The sequence below is a fragment of the Hemibagrus wyckioides genome, linkage group LG04 (genome assembly GCF_019097595.1).
Source record: "Hemibagrus wyckioides isolate EC202008001 linkage group LG04, SWU_Hwy_1.0, whole genome shotgun sequence".
Taxonomy (NCBI): domain Eukaryota; kingdom Metazoa; phylum Chordata; class Actinopteri; order Siluriformes; family Bagridae; genus Hemibagrus; species Hemibagrus wyckioides.
The window spans coordinates 24,859,825-24,875,632 of NC_080713.1; the positions used below are offsets into that span (position 1 = coordinate 24,859,825).

Below are 15,808 nucleotides of genomic sequence, written 5' to 3' on the forward strand. Positions count from 1 at the left end.
ATATACATATATATATATATATATATATATATATATATATATATATATATATATATAATTAGATATGTCTGTGCTGAAGCCCAGCTGTCTCACAGGCCTCTCTTAGTGCCACACCTTAGTATCTGCTTTGTTTGTCAGTCTATTCAATGATTTTGTTAAACTTAAACTTGCTCTTTTGAAACTCAAAATGCAAACAAATGCAGCCACTCCCTGATGTTCCCTCACGTGAACGTCACATCCCCCAAACACACTTGTTGCCTCTGCTGGGTTAAGTGAATACTTATGTACAGTAGGAAGTGGAATTTCTGAATTGGCAGGCAACATAATGAGACAATCTGGTTTTGGGGTTTGTTCTTCTCAATAATAGATTGATAAAGCTTTAAGATTCACAGGTGCATTATTAATCGATTGTATAAATTTTAAGGTCTTTAAGGTAGTTTTGTTACTTAAATGTATTGGTTTGTGAAAACAGAGCTCACTTGAGGTCAAATAAAACCCAAAATGTTCTCTTGACATGTCTGTGTCAGATCAATCATTTATTTAAGTTAGATTTTTTTAGAGTTTTACAAGAAAGGAAGAAGGGAAAGATGGAAATGTAAAAGTAAGTATGAGTAAACAAGTACAGTATCAAGGTGAAATAAAATTAAAGGTCATAAAGTGTAAGAAAGTTAATAAACATGAATAAATAGTGAGTAAGTACAAGTGAGTAACTGTAAGTAAGTAGTCGTGAAAAAGTGAACATAAGTAGGATAAGAAGTATGCAAACGTAATATGAAGTAAGTGTAAGTAATGTTAAGTAAATAAGTAAGTAGGTGTAAGTTTTCGTAAGTAAGCATGTAAGCAAGTAAATAAGTACGTAAATACGTGTAAGCAAATACGTAAGTAAGTGTAAATAAGTCAGTCAGTAAGTAAGTCTAAGTAGGTAGGTAAGTGAGAGAAAACAAATGAGTGTAAGCAAATAAGTAAGTGTAAATGAGTCAAAAGAAGGATGTGTGTAAGGAAGGAAAGAGAAGGAGGGAAGGTAGAGATTAGTTAAATGTAAATAAATAAGTATCAGACAGTGTAAGTGAGAAACTTTCTAAGAAAGTACACAGGACAGACAGATAGACACACGCATTCAAACCTTCTCAAAAGTTATTGAATAAACATAGGGTTTGTTTATTATTATTATTATTATTATTATTATTTTGACGGGACACACATGGAGGATGTCTGAGGTCCTGCAACTGCATGTTTCGGTGCTCGAGAAACACTCAGGAGAATCTTAAGCATCATAAGAAGCAGCCTGTCTATTTAGGGCTTTAAAAAGCAAATAATAACCCTTGAAACTGAATCCTAAACTGAACTGAAAGCCAGTGAATGAAATCTATACGCAGGGTAATACGATCTCTCTTCTATTGTTTTATTTATTTATTTTTTGACAGTAGTCAAGCTTTAGACAAGAGGACAATGACACTGATCCAAACATACAATGTGTTATAATAATAATCCAGACTGGATGAATAGATTTTAAGTTTATTTCAGATGACATCCTTTACAATTAATTTTTTTTTTTAAGTGCACTTTAATTTGGTCTGTCGGTTGTTCACTGGAGGTTGGAGTTTACTGCAGTCCTTTTCACATGTCATTCAGAAGCCATTAGTTAAACGTTTTCGCTGTGGATTTAATGATGCACACTTTGACAAAAGGATCAGTACTAGGTTATGAGCAGAGCTGGTGGAAGAAGAAAGAAATGATATATGTAAATGATACATGGCTGTAAAACAAACAAACAAACAAAGATTTAGATCTAGATCTAGATACTTAGATATTAATCCATAATTTGATTATTTTCTTAATTATTTTCTTAAGTTACATTCTTGCTGAAGTCTAACTGGATTCAGTTACTGCTCTGATTTCTCCTTTCTCTCACTCTATTATCCTCATCTTCTTCTTCCTCTCTCTCTCTCTCTCTCTCTCTCTCTCTCTCCAGCTTGGAAGCCGCATTTCGAAAAGATGAGCTCGGACTGTCCCAGCCTTTCATCACAACACACTTTGGCTCCGCCCATGGGAGGAGTTAGAGAGTAATCTCCGCCCCGTCTCCCACAGATTGAGAGAGAGAGGGAGAGGGAGAGAGGGAGACGCTGGTGCTCGGTGAGCGCGAGCGCAGACAGAGCTCGGTCGCACATCAACAGGAGACTCAGACAGCGCGCGCACACACACACACACACACACACACACTTCTACAGATCGGCACACGCACGTACATATACGCGCGCTCTAGAAATCATCATCAGAGCACTCCAGAAGAAGAAAAAGAAGAAGACAGAAACTCATTTCTTCATTCAGAGGATTCAGCAAGAAGCGCACCCTGCCACGAGACGCGAGAAGTTCACGGCTGGCTGTCAGTGCGCCCCAGAGCATCAGAGGTCACCTGCTCGTGCCCACCGCCTTTGAGATGATGGTGCTGACGGTCCTGCTGCTCTTTGGGCTCACGGTTCACGGTAAGCGCACCGACTCGGGTTTATATCACCGCTGTCCCGCGCGCTTCAGCCCGGGAGCGCGCGCCGGGGCCAGGCACTGAACGACTTGCTCGTAACGGATGTGTGTGGCTGTTTGATATGTTATGTTTTTTTATTCGCTTACACAAACCATCTTCATGCATGATTGCAGAGTTTTATTTTAATTTTCATGCACACACACACACACACACGCACACACACACGGGATATAGTTTATAAACAGAGAATACACTCCTTATTTTTAGCCCAGGTTCCAGTTCGGATTAAATGACTGTTTTTTTTTTTTTTTTTATCCTTCTCATGTGCATGATCCTCACTTACACTGGCTGCCATGTACCAGGCAAAAAAGCTTTGATTGTTCGCGTGTGCATGCGCGCATCCGTAAGAAACTTCCCCACTAACACAAGCACACATTAAAAGTGTTTGCCTGATCATTCATTCATATTCATAATGCTGGATTAGTGTTGTATGTTGGTGCTTCAGCACTTCACCTCAGCTCACCTGCTGTTCCCGTCTGAGCTCCTCAGTGGATCTCAGCCAGAAGATGTCTGTGTTTTCGTCTGCTTTCTTCCACATTACCATCAGGTGGTTTTTCGATGACACAGGCTCCACATGAACTTCAGGGTCATTCCCATGGGGACGTAACTGACCGGTCCAGAACGGTGAAAAGCTCAGGGATCCCCTGCTGACTGTTGTTGGTTTAACTCACAATACGACTAATCCTGAAGTGTCCGAGAAGGCAAAACAGTTTCTTCTCTATAGTATGACTGACCAACAGATTGACACTTCAAACGGAAGCAAAAACGTGAAGCCGACTAGAGTTCTGACAGCTCTAGACAGAGACATGTGACTTTCAAATCTTGCTTGCTCACTCTCTTCATCTCTTGATGCCGTCTGTGCCTTCTGCTTGGATCTGAGAAGCTGCGATTTTTACATGGCACGCAACAAACGGAGCCAAGCAGGCACCCTGGCGTGAATTTAATGATTTCCTTGTTTCATGATTTCTTAGTCAGTCCACTACCTTTCATGTGCCCTCACTCATACAGGCTGAGAGATAGTGATAATTAATCTACACACGTCAATACAAATGCTTGTTTTGTTTGTTTGGATCAGACAGGAATCAGATGCCAAAGCATGATTATAAATAATTCAGTAAGCTATTTATATTTTATTAAAAAAAATAATAGATCTGTATTTTTGGGTGGAGTTTTGGAGGTTGTTTCTTCATTAGTTTAGTTTATTGGAGATTTTTTCTTCTTATATACTTTGATAACTGTGTCCTTTTGCACATGTTCTTGACAAATGCATGGGATATTTATTTATTTATTTATTTATTTATTTATTTATTTATTTATTTATTTATTTATTTATCGGGAACAGGGCAGAAAGAGAGGACGAGTCGAGCTCGAAGTTTGATTGCGTTTCCTGTTGATTTTATTACTGTGTACTTTTCCACATCTCTAATCTCGAGAGGCTGCCAGGTTTGTGATCAAGAGGGTTCATTTTAGGATGTTTATTCATGCTTGTTTGTTTATTTATTCCGAGAGGGCATCGAGATGATGCGAAGAGCTGGAAGTTTTGCTCATGATTCATACTGATTTTTAAAACTGTTTACTTTCGCACTTTCGGCTCATCCCTAATCTCAGGGGTCTGATAAGTTTATGATTTGAGTTCATTCGTTAATTTATTAGTGGATAAAGTTCAGGAGATGAGCTGGAGGTTTGCTCGTGATTGATGACTGGAAAACAGTGCACTTTTTCTTCTTCTTTTTTTTTTCCATGTGTGATTTTGACAGACTGCCAGCTTTACGCTCAGGTTTAATTTTCAGAAAATTCAGAAAGGAGCAGATCGAGGTGATGAGTCGAGCTGGAGGTTTGATTGCATTTCTTGTTCATTTCATTACTGTGTACTTTTGCACATCTATCATGTCAACAGACTGCCAGGTTTATCATCGAGGTTCATTTTAGGATATTTATTTATACTAGGTGATGAGAAGAGCTCAAAGTTTGATTATAATTCCCTTTATATATATATATATATATATATATATATATATATATATATATATATATATATATATATATATATATATATATATAAAACTACATATTCATGCTCATTTCTACTCTCTGCAAGCTGTAAGGTTTTCAGGATATTTTTAGGATACTTATTTGCTTTCAGACTAAAGCAGAGAGCAGAATGTGTCATTGTTGTTACTGCGTGTGAAAGTGACTACTAGTGACGTTTCCTATTGATTAATTGCCCAGACAGGGCTGAGTCTCCAATCTCTGTAGTCAGCTGAACTAATGATTAATCACAAACAAGTAGAGCTCAGGATGTTAACTGAACCAAAAATATATCGAATTATGGTTTCTACAGTACTTTATACAGTTTTTTAAATGAAAAATGCTTGATTTTTCAGTCCCTTTCATGACCGTCCCCTGATGTAGGCTTTTCCTTCCTCCTCGCTTTATGATTAACGAAGCCGAAAGGGAGATGCTCAGCTTTACTATTCAGCCCTGTGTGTTTGTTTAACAGTGTAGCAGGTAAACGCCAGATAACGACCCGCATCTGAATGGCCACGATTTCCCAGGAGGATATGTTCCTCAGAGCTGAACAGCGTTTTACAAATTATTGCTTTCATTTAAGGAAGTAATCGGTGTCAGAGGAAAGAAAAGGAGGAAAACGAGTGAGAATAATGGCAGGATTATGTAAGTGTATATGTGTATATGTGTGGGAGTGTGTTTTTGTATGTTGATGGGGACCGCCTGTCTCCACAAGGGTAGGAGGATCTGACAGGTTGACGTTTCAGGGTCAGATACAAATTGGCGGCTTTGTAAAGAGAGGCAAAGCGATTCCTTTTGGTTACTGAGGTAATGGTTAGGGTCGGATTGGACGGTACTCGAAAGGATAGGAAGACGATTGTATGTGTGTGTGTGTGTGTGTGTGTGTGTGCATGCGTGCGTGAGCGAGAGAGAAAGAGAGAGAGAGAGAGAGTCCAGGTTAGGGCTGGATGGAAGGTACTCGAAAGGATAGGAAGACTACTGTGTGTGTGTGTGTGTGTGTGTGTGTGAGAAAGAGAGAGAGAGAGAGAAAGAGAGAGTACAGGTTAGGGTCGGATGGAAGGTACTCAAAAGGATAGGAAGACTATTGTGTGTGTGTGTGTTTGTGTGTGTGTTTGTGTGTGTGTGTGTGAGAGAAAAAGAGAGAGAGTCCAGCAGCTTCTGGGGAAGTGCACAAAAGTCTGTTTTTACATCGAGTGCTCAGAGGTGCTTATATAGGGCACTTCTCCTTTCACACACACACACACACACACACACACACACACACACACCTGGTGGAGAGGAGTGACTGATGGTGAGCAACGGGCCAGAAGCTCGCCGGATTGCTCGAGCACCGCAGGCGAGCCGTCTGTCCAAGGTCTTTCTCTTTTCTAGCGTCTCTGATGCATCCTTGTTATTAGATCTGCACAGCGTTCCCTTCATTCCTGCTTTTCTCTACCTTTATATTCCCCTCGTCTTACATAGGCTTGTTCTTTATTTCAGAGGATAGAGGTCAAGGTCTCTCTTTCTCCCTCTCCCTCTCTCTCTCTCTCTCTCTCACATACATACACATATGCTTTTCTTTTCTTCTTCTTTTCTTGCTTCTCTCAGACATATGCACAGGTATGAACTGTCTCACCACCAGGGGCAGTGCTGCACACATCTAACATCTCTCCTTTGCTCTCTCCCATTCTCCCATTGCCTTCTCTGCCATTCTTTCTCTTTCCAATTCTCTACATTCCTTCTTTCTCTCTTTCTTTCGATCTATGTCTCACGTTTTTCATTAATTCTATCACTCTCCCCTTTTTTCTTTCATTCTTCCTTTCTCTTTTTGCTTTCTCTCTCTCTCTCTCTCTCTGTCTCCTGTCTGCTTTCTCTGTCTCTGTCTCTCTCTCTCTCTCTCTGTCTCCTGTCTGCTTTCTCTGTCTCTGTCTCTCTCTCTCTCTCTCTCTCTCTCTCTGTCTCCTGTCTGCTTTCTCTGTCTCTGTCTCTCTCTCTCTCTCTCTGTCTCCTGTCTGCTTTCTCTGTCTCTGTCTCTCTCTCTCTCTCTCTCTCTCTCCTATTTGTTTCTTGCAAATTCAAAATCAAATGTTGCATTATTGGCATGACAAATATTAACATTTGTATTGCAGAAGCTTGGATCCACATCAGATAAATAACAACTGAAATAAATAAATAGATACAAATATACATCTGTACAAATATACCCACAAAATAAGTGATGAACTCCTAAAATACTGAGAATAAAACAGAATACAAAACAGAATATTTGGTGTGTATGTTTCTCTCTCTCTCTCTCTCTCTCTCTCTGTCTTTCTGTCTCTCTCTGTCTCTCTCTCTCTTTCTCTCTCTCTGTCGTTCTTTCTCTCTCTCTCTTTCTCTCCTCTCACATTGTAGCTTTAATTATCTTCCTGTCTGACACAGTGGCACAGGAACACACTGCTCAAGCCACTGGAACCGTCATATGATTAAACTAAATATTAGCATTCTTTGACGTAACTCTTTAAATAGTACATATTTTTTATATATTACACGCACAAGCACATAGTAATAAAGTGACTCTGGTGCTAATTTGGTGTTCGGTGCTGTGTTTTCATAATTCGTGTGAGAAGTTCGAGGTTTTGTGCTGCGCTGATGTCACAGGGAGACATTGTTATTGCTAGCACAGTTACACTGGAGATTAATAAGAGAAAAAAAAAGCGATCTCAAACATAAAAACATAAAAGGTCAGGTTTCGTTATTAGCTGCTAAAGAAAAAAGCTTCTTTTCTCGCTCACTATTTGTAATACTATTAACTCTTCTTGCCAGAGGTCTGTGTTGAGCAGTGAATGTCATGTCAGACTCCACAGTGGTGCTTAATTTGAAGCTGATATAAAAGTAGACACTCAGGGCTTTAAGGATTTATAGTTTTTATAAATATTTCTGTTTTTGAAATACTTAGCCTAATAGGGGGTGATATATTTTACATTTGCATTTCTGGCATTTGGCAGAAGCCCTAATTCAGAATGATTGACATTTATCTCATTTATACAACTGAGCAATTGAGGGTTAAGGGCCTTGCTCAGGGGCCCAGCAGTAGCAGCTTGATTCGTACTCACAACCTTCTGATCTGTAGTCCAAACACCTTAATCACTAAGCTTCCACATCCCCCATATTCTGTATCTATATTGATAGAAAATTGTTCCAAGGAACAAAAACATGTTTCTATCTTCAAAGTAAATGTTGATATCAAACCCATTTCTGTTCTCTGAGACGCCCCAAGTGCTTGTTCCTAAGCCCCTAAAATATGAAGGTGTTTATCTTCAACCACTAAAATTCTGTATAAGGTTGTCCAACAGAGAGAAAAACACATGTGTCACACTGAAAGCCAACAGAGTCCTGACTCATTTTATTTCAGTCTCACAGCCAGAAAATCTTTCACTTCTTTATACAGAATAAGTCGATTTCCATTGCAAACCCCAGTGCAAAGGGTTAAGGAGAGCTTCAACATAGGAGAAGTTGAGCAAAAAACAGAATTACGCCAGAGCCTCAGCCCAGCTAGTTAGTGATCTCTGAGATGACGAGTGTGAACATCGTTGACTGTGGTATTAGCATGAACTGTAAAGCTTTGGAAGCTGACTTGTTTGAGAAGAACATACAGATGAGGAGCTAACACACTAAAGCATCGCTGCAGCTCTCTCTTTAGGTAGGGATGAAGCAAGGATGAAGACTAAATCTCTCAGCAGGTAGTCGAGTGGATCACCGTGGATTTTTCCTTTTAAGCGTCTTTGTCATTGTCATTGTCAATTGGAGGATAGCGCAGGAAAAAAAGTCAGTGTAACCATTGATCCGTTCGATGAATGCTGAAGAAACGTTCCTAATGACGTATTTGAAGCTAGAGGGATAAAGACTGTGTCGAACCAGCTCTCTTAACTTCTTCAGGCAGATGTCTGCGTTTTTTCGAAATGTCTCCCATGATTCTGCAATAATTCTCTTTCTCTCAAGCTCTGCTCTTTCACCCAAAACTCTTCACTCAAACTCTCACCCCTCGCTGATCTCTCTTTCTCGGTCTTCCGTTCGTTCCTGTTCCTCAATTTTTTTCCCATTTGTGAACCTTCCGATTGCTTAGGCTGCAGTCTGAATAGTCCGCAAGATCTCGGTAATTAAAATGTCACTCAGTCGTATTGTGCACGCGCCGAAAGCGGAAGCTTCAAACATCTCAATATTGTCAGTTTTTCTCGAACAGCACTGTGCCATTTCTCCCGTCATCCCATCATCGGCTTGTTGTCGTAACTTAGCAAATAATTATTTGCGACTTCTTAAGATTGTTTTTCAAAGAAGCGCATGAATATGGCGCATGATAATCCGTAATCCAATTCCTGCTCCATAATTTCTACTGGATTACTCTACGTTGGGTATGATAATGCATCATTTCAAGCCTGTTCATGTAGAATCTGGGTGAGATGGGCAGGATTGCCGGCTTTATCCGGATTGATGCCCATTATCCTGGATTACACGTCTGTTGGGCGCAAAGTTAAGCGATTCAGCCAGATGCTGTCATGGTCATGGGGTCACCTGTAGCAAACCCTGTTTACTTCCTTCTGCTTCTTTCAGCCTGGATAGAGATAAAGTGGTGTGTGGTGACAGACTGATATGGCGGGAACGTTGGCCATCTCAGGACACCGCCGGGATTTTTAGGACAGATTATGGGAAGGATTAATGGCTTCCAAAGTGCAGACTAATTCACAAGAAGTGAGAGAAAGATCTTTCCATTCAACCATTATCTCTCTTATAAAGGGAAACAAGGAGCCTGGAGTCTATCTCAGGAGACACCCTGGACATTATAGACATCTGGACCACATATCACTGGACACAATCAAACACAGACTCACTCCAGACAATTTAGAGATATCAATCCTCCTACAACTGTGGGAGGAAACCAGAGAACCTGGAGGAAAACACTGGAAGGACATGTGAACTACCGACACACAGGAAGGGAGCTTGAGTCAAACCCCTGCCCAAGGAAGTGTGAGGCTAATCCATCCAATAAATACATCCAGTGGAATTCTTGCTAAATTGGAGAAATCTCTACAGAAAGATTATAAAGAAATTGAAACACAGTGACATGTACAGTATATGTGGTTGATTCAATCAATGTACGGTTGGTTTATTAAGCAACTCATTTGTAGCCAAAACCTGATTATTTGTTTGCTAGAATGACATTTGACGTTTCAAGTCATCTCCAACAGTGTTAACAATTATTCCTGTAGATTTGTTTGTACAGTAGAAGCCTTTATTATCGCCACACATACATTACAGAACAGTGAAATTTTAATCACATATCCCAGCTGAAGAAGTTGAGGTCAGAGCACAGGGGCAGCTATGATACAGCACCCCTGAAGCAGAAAGGGTTAAGGGCCTTTCTCAATTGCCCAACAGTGGCAGCTTGGCTGTGCTGGAGCTTGAACCTTGATCAACAACCCTCAACGCTTGAGCCTCCACTACCTCACTGTAGTGATCTTAAGTAACCAGAAAAAACACAATGTGCCCCATTTAATAACTCATTATGTCACATTTTAAAGCAAGAGCTGTTCTAATTACAGCTAGCCAAACTTCAACTGTCCAGACCCGCCATGTTTTCTTGCTAAAATTGAAAGCCTGCGATATTTTCCGCTTACAGAACAGAAATGTCTCTGAAGAACTATGGCTGAATGCATGGAATGATTCTTCTAATATGTTTATGCTATGCACATGTGCCACTTGAGTATGATGTCTAGTGTGAATTCGAGGTAAAGCCCCATAGTCTCCTAGTAATTTTCTCAGCAGAGCTCCCAGCATAAAAAACTGCAAAATAATCAGTTTGGATATTGTAGTCGGAGCAGGCGGGACATTATTGTGGGGCATAAATCACCCATGGCTGCGTGGCAGGCTGACTATAATGTTGTGTGTCCTCTGTAAAGCGGCGGTAAATGGGCTGACAGGATTGCCGAGACGTATTTCATGCGTCAGGACTGTGAGAGGTTGAGGAATTGGGTTGCCAATCCGATAAGGGCCAGAGACGGTTTTACTGAAGTTTCTGAGACACCAGAAAATTACACCTTACTTTTGTTCTCTCTCTATTTCTTTCCTTGCCTCTCACGCTCTCATGACTTTCCTTCACCTGGCTGCTATTCTTGCTGAGGGTTTCAGGAAAGTTGGAGACTGAAGTATGGATAAATTTTTCAGTATAAGACAGGTAGATGTATAAAGACATGGACTGAACCTACCACCAATTACACCAAAAACACCAATTACAGCACAGAACCTAGCACGATGTATAACTGCTAATCAATTTCCTTTAAAAATTTTAGCCTCGATATCTAATATGTAAGTACTTCCACCTGAACTCTGAATGCTAAATCATTTTTTTCACTTCAAAATGCATATCTAATATCTATTTCTAGCCCAAACCTTAAACGATAAAGCAGCTAACGTCTAACTTTAGCTCAAAGAGCACCAATATCTAACTTCATCTCAGATTCTGAAATCTCTATTTGATCCAACGTATGAAATGCTAAAACACATCCAATATCTTTCTGCATCCAATAACTTCAGCCTGAAATCTGAAGGATTAAACAGCTAGCATGTAACTTTAACTCTTTGAACTTTATAGAAAAATCTAACTTCAGACTAAATCTAGTAATGAAATAGAATAAATAAAGTTGATCTAAAATGTGACTTCAGTTCAGACTTTGAAATTATAACCTAGCTGTAACATTTAACTTCAACAAGAATGCTGAATGAAAATAGAAAGAAAGAAAGAAAGAAAGAAAGAAATAGCACAAAAGGCAACATTAGTTGAAATTCAATAAAATTAAAATAACTAACTTTATCTTAAACCACAATATTAAAATATCACTAATGTCTAAATACTAAAACTAAAAACCCCAAAAAAACCCATTTAATTTAGCCAAATTATTTAGCTAAAAAGAATATATTAAATACAGTCTAAACTCTGAACATGAAATTGCTTGTAATTTCAGCCCAAATCCAATATTACTTCAGTCTAGACTCTGAAATACAGAAACAAATGCAAAAACATATAACTTTAGCTTTAAGCATTTGCTAAACAAAGCTGAAAAAAATTTCTGTCATGCTAATTTAGCTCTAACACACAGGAATACTATCAACACACTGAAATATAAAAGCTCTGAAAGCTCTAACTCAGTTTTGGATGGATATTTGCCTCGGACTTCATCCTGATAGCCGATTTCTAGGTAACATTTAACCACAGGATGCTACAGAAGCTCTAAACCCTCACATTTGCTCTAAAAGCTAAGCTAACTGCATGCTGTCATTTTCCACCCATAGTGGGTTTGTTAGCGGGCGAGCTAATGGATGTAGAGTTAGCCTCTTTGTGTCTAATAATCAGGACCAAAGTACAGCCCTGGTTCTCTGCTGCTATGCTAGCTCAGCTAATTAGCTGAGGGAAGGTGGGATTACGCTGCAGACAGAGTCAGATGTAGTCAGAAGTGCCCTTTTCCTTTCTCTGCTGCTTTTTTTTCTGGCTAAGCGCCAGTTTTTCGACAGTTGCGTTTGGGCGTCTGATAGCAGAGGAGAGATTGACACCAGGCAGTGAAGCTCATGTCAGATGAAATGGAGTATGAGGAAAATGGTCTTGATTCCCTGACGGCTCATTGAGGAGCACGTGGATTATCCTGGATTATCACACCCACATACATCCACCTATACACACACACATACTCACATACACAAACACACCCACACTCAGACACACTCACACACCCACCTACACCCACACCCACACCCACACATACACACACACACATACACACACACACATTTCTATAACACCAGGCTAGCAGTTCAGCTGTTGTGTTTATTAATGAAAACTGCTGGGTTTCATATCCAGCTGTGGAAATTAGAGCTGCAATGCAATGCCACAATCTGTACCTGTGTAGTGCTATAAATATCACGATCTATATCTGTATCCAGTTTTAAACCTGAAGTGACTTTGACTGAAACGCCGGAAAACTCTGGAAAAAGACTCAGGGGTAGAAATGGCAGCACTGTCAGCTTGCTGTGTGAGGAATTCAGCCTCATTATCAGCCTCAGTTTTTATTTATTCCTTTTTTATTAGGGTTATTACCGCTGATCAGGCAGTCACTGAGGATGAATGAATGAATGTATGAATGAATGAATGAATGAATGAATGTATGTTTATGCTGTAAATAAATTACTGCATATTCAAGTTGATAAACAGGATCTTTCCTTGTCTTATGATCTCCATATCAGACTGCTTGCTTTTTAGAACACATTATCTAATGATACTACTACTACTACTACTACTACTAATAATAATAATATCTGTTTATTTCAAATAATTAGTGTTTAGTTTTCAATGCTAGTTATTTATTATTATTATTATTATTATTATTATTATTATTATTATTATTATTATTATTGTAATACTCTGACTGTTCTGAATTGAAACTCTACTGAAGTCACAGTTGAATAAAATATCTAAAACTACTATTTATATACACAAGGGCTGATATAAAACTTTTTACATTTTCATTATTCATCAACATTTTTTCAGGTCAAAGACAATTATATAATAATAATAAAAATATTGTTTATTTATTTATTTTGTTACATATTTTATTTATTTTATATAGTGTTATTTGGCAGTATTAAACCTCTGTTTGTAGCCATTTTTCATGCATTTAGTTCTAAACTGACATAAATACACACAGATTTTTTGTTCATGGTTCCGAAATAAAGTCATTTTAATCAATTTTTTCACTAAAATGCCTTTAAAATTTCGAATCAGATCGCGACAGGATTTTTCCGTTACAATCCCGTCTTTACTTTTCAGAATTGATAAACCTTAATGTTCTCTATTATAAACCAAAATACCATAAAATATACATTTTAAATCCATTGTGCAGCACCATAATCTACCTTAGCACAAATCTGCCATGCTCACTATACACACACACACACACACACTGGGTCATGTGTCATTAAGAGAAGGATTAGCCATAGCCATGTGGCAAGCATGTGACACAAAAGCTGTAAAACAAATCCAGCAAGTGTTTTTTTTTTTGTCTTACAAATGATATTATACGCTTTTGCTAGTGCTAAATATGCTATTATATGCTAGCGCTAAAATACGAATGTGTCTGCTTGACCACGGAAACAAAAGCATCTATTTTTATGAGTGTTAATAGCAGGATGCATGGTGGGAGATGAAGGGCTCCAGTTCTTACACACCTACACATCCCTCTCTGTGTGATTTTATGGTCCTGATCTGCTGCAGCTGCACTCGCAGTGTTGGCTAACATTTCTGTCAGAAAATTTTCTGCACTGGGAAATTCCAGGAAGTGCAATATGCAAAAAACACTGTCTTTCTGTTAGGCTTTGATTTTCTTTTGAGCTACATCTGTAATATTCAATATCCTGTCTGTCTACTGGTCTCCATGTGTGTAGGGCTGCCTGTATAAATATATTTTCTTTCTTGCATTCCCAGAGCTTGGCTTCAAGTGCAATTTAATACTGTGGTGGTACTTCATGGCGGTGTGGCAGCGAAAAAATGCTAATGTGCTATCGGGAGCGGTTAAATGATTTGCTATCCTTTCAAGCGCTCTGGCAGGGGCTTTCGATCTGGCTAGCGTCCCAGGCGAATAGACACCGGTCATTGCTCAGTCCTCGGGGGACATTAGAGCAAATCAGCACATCGCGCACGAGCCGCTGGCACGTCGCTTCTGGGCTTTGGCCTCGTCCCAATTCCCAGCGGCCCCGGACGTGCTCTCCTACACAGGAGCCTCCACTTAAAGCCAAATTGAATCAGCTCCTTGGTGAAAGGGTTAACTCTGCTCCTATAGCCCTGCATGAGCATTACTGGATATAGAACGGGGTGGGGTAAGTGGCTCAGGAGGGGTCTCGTAAAACACTGATCATAAAGCCTGAGTTCAAGATTGGATTAAGAGCAGAGTGCCCCCTCCTAAAAAGAAGTGCAGTTTATTAGAGCCTTATCTTAAGTGATAATGTTACCATGAAGGGCTGTGTAATGGCAGTAGAGTGGACTGTAGCCATATAAAAGATATGGGCCCATGGCAGAAAGCGAGACGATGATAGGCTCTGAGTGCAGGAAGGAAGAAAACACTTTTATGGGAGATGTGGATTCAGACGGGAGCCGTGGCTTCTGCTATGGCGAGTCCTGAACTGATGATGGTGCCTTCACTTTGCGAATGAGGCGTTGCAAACTGAGTCTAACAACATCATGGAAAAAAACTAATTGTAGATAAATCATTGTAGGAGGTTACCCTGGGCAAAACAGCTTGGTGAATTTTTAATTCAAATCTGTAGATCGGGTCTAACGTGATTGAATTCAGTAACATTAATACAATTCGTTTTGTACATCCAACAAGATTAGAGCGTGGGTTTTCAAAATCCCTGAATCAAATCAAACACAGAACTCACAATTGAACCGGTGATGCTGGTGTTTTACCAGTGTACTTTTCTACTATGTGTGTTTTAATCACTTAAATTTTTATTCTATAGTTCTAACAATCAGCGCCAAAATCCTTGTGGGATTTCACAGTGTAACTGGTATACGTTAATTCTACATGAATTGATGACGCTCATTCTACATCATTCAGTCCAGTAATTAGAAACTTGTCTTTAAGTAATTAAGTTTAAGCAATGAAGTATTTTCTAATTATTTTTCCAATTATTTTTCATTTTTATTATATTTTGTTTTAGAATCACAAATTTTTTTCTTCAATCTGACTGAACACAGTCTTTTTTATTTATCAAAAATATTTATATTTATAAATGACAAAAAAACAATAAATCAAATAAAAACAAAAATAATATAATTACAAAAAAAAACATTCACATTCTGATTATTGAAAATTACTTTTTTTTGTGAAGAAAAGTAGTACTGTATACTATTAGAAGGGTGCAGGTAAAATTATACAGTTGCTTAGCTTTAGTGAACAAAGCATTTGATTGACTTCTGTGCATTTGATTGCTGTTTTGTATGATGCTAAGAGTGGCAATGTTAGAATATATACAGTGTATTATGGGTATTACAGTTAAAGGCAGGTTCTTGTAAGTGTTACCTGCCTTTGTTTGTTTGCTGGAAGTAAATTTGTTAGAAATCGCACACACGTTACCATCATTTTCTGACCATTCGTTGATGAAGCAGTAAAGAAGGTATTTTTCTACATCCACAAACATGCTTTGGTAGATAACAGTGAACAGATATTCTAGTAATAG

At 38.9% G+C, this 15,808-nt stretch overlaps 1 protein-coding gene across 7 annotated transcripts in view; it reads left to right on the top strand.

Annotated features, from left to right (window-relative positions):
• Nucleotides 1-2,111: 2,111 nt before the first annotated feature.
• Nucleotides 2,112-15,808, top strand: part of kirrel3b (kirre like nephrin family adhesion molecule 3b) — a 211,833-nt gene continuing 198,136 nt past the window's right edge. For all 7 annotated transcript variants that reach the window (XM_058388201.1, XM_058388205.1, XM_058388203.1 and 4 more), the window contains exon 1: nucleotides 2,112-2,483. In XM_058388201.1, the coding sequence (XP_058244184.1) occupies nucleotides 2,438-2,483 (46 nt within the window). In that variant the 5' untranslated portion in view covers nucleotides 2,112-2,437. The remainder of the gene's footprint in view (nucleotides 2,484-15,808) is intronic.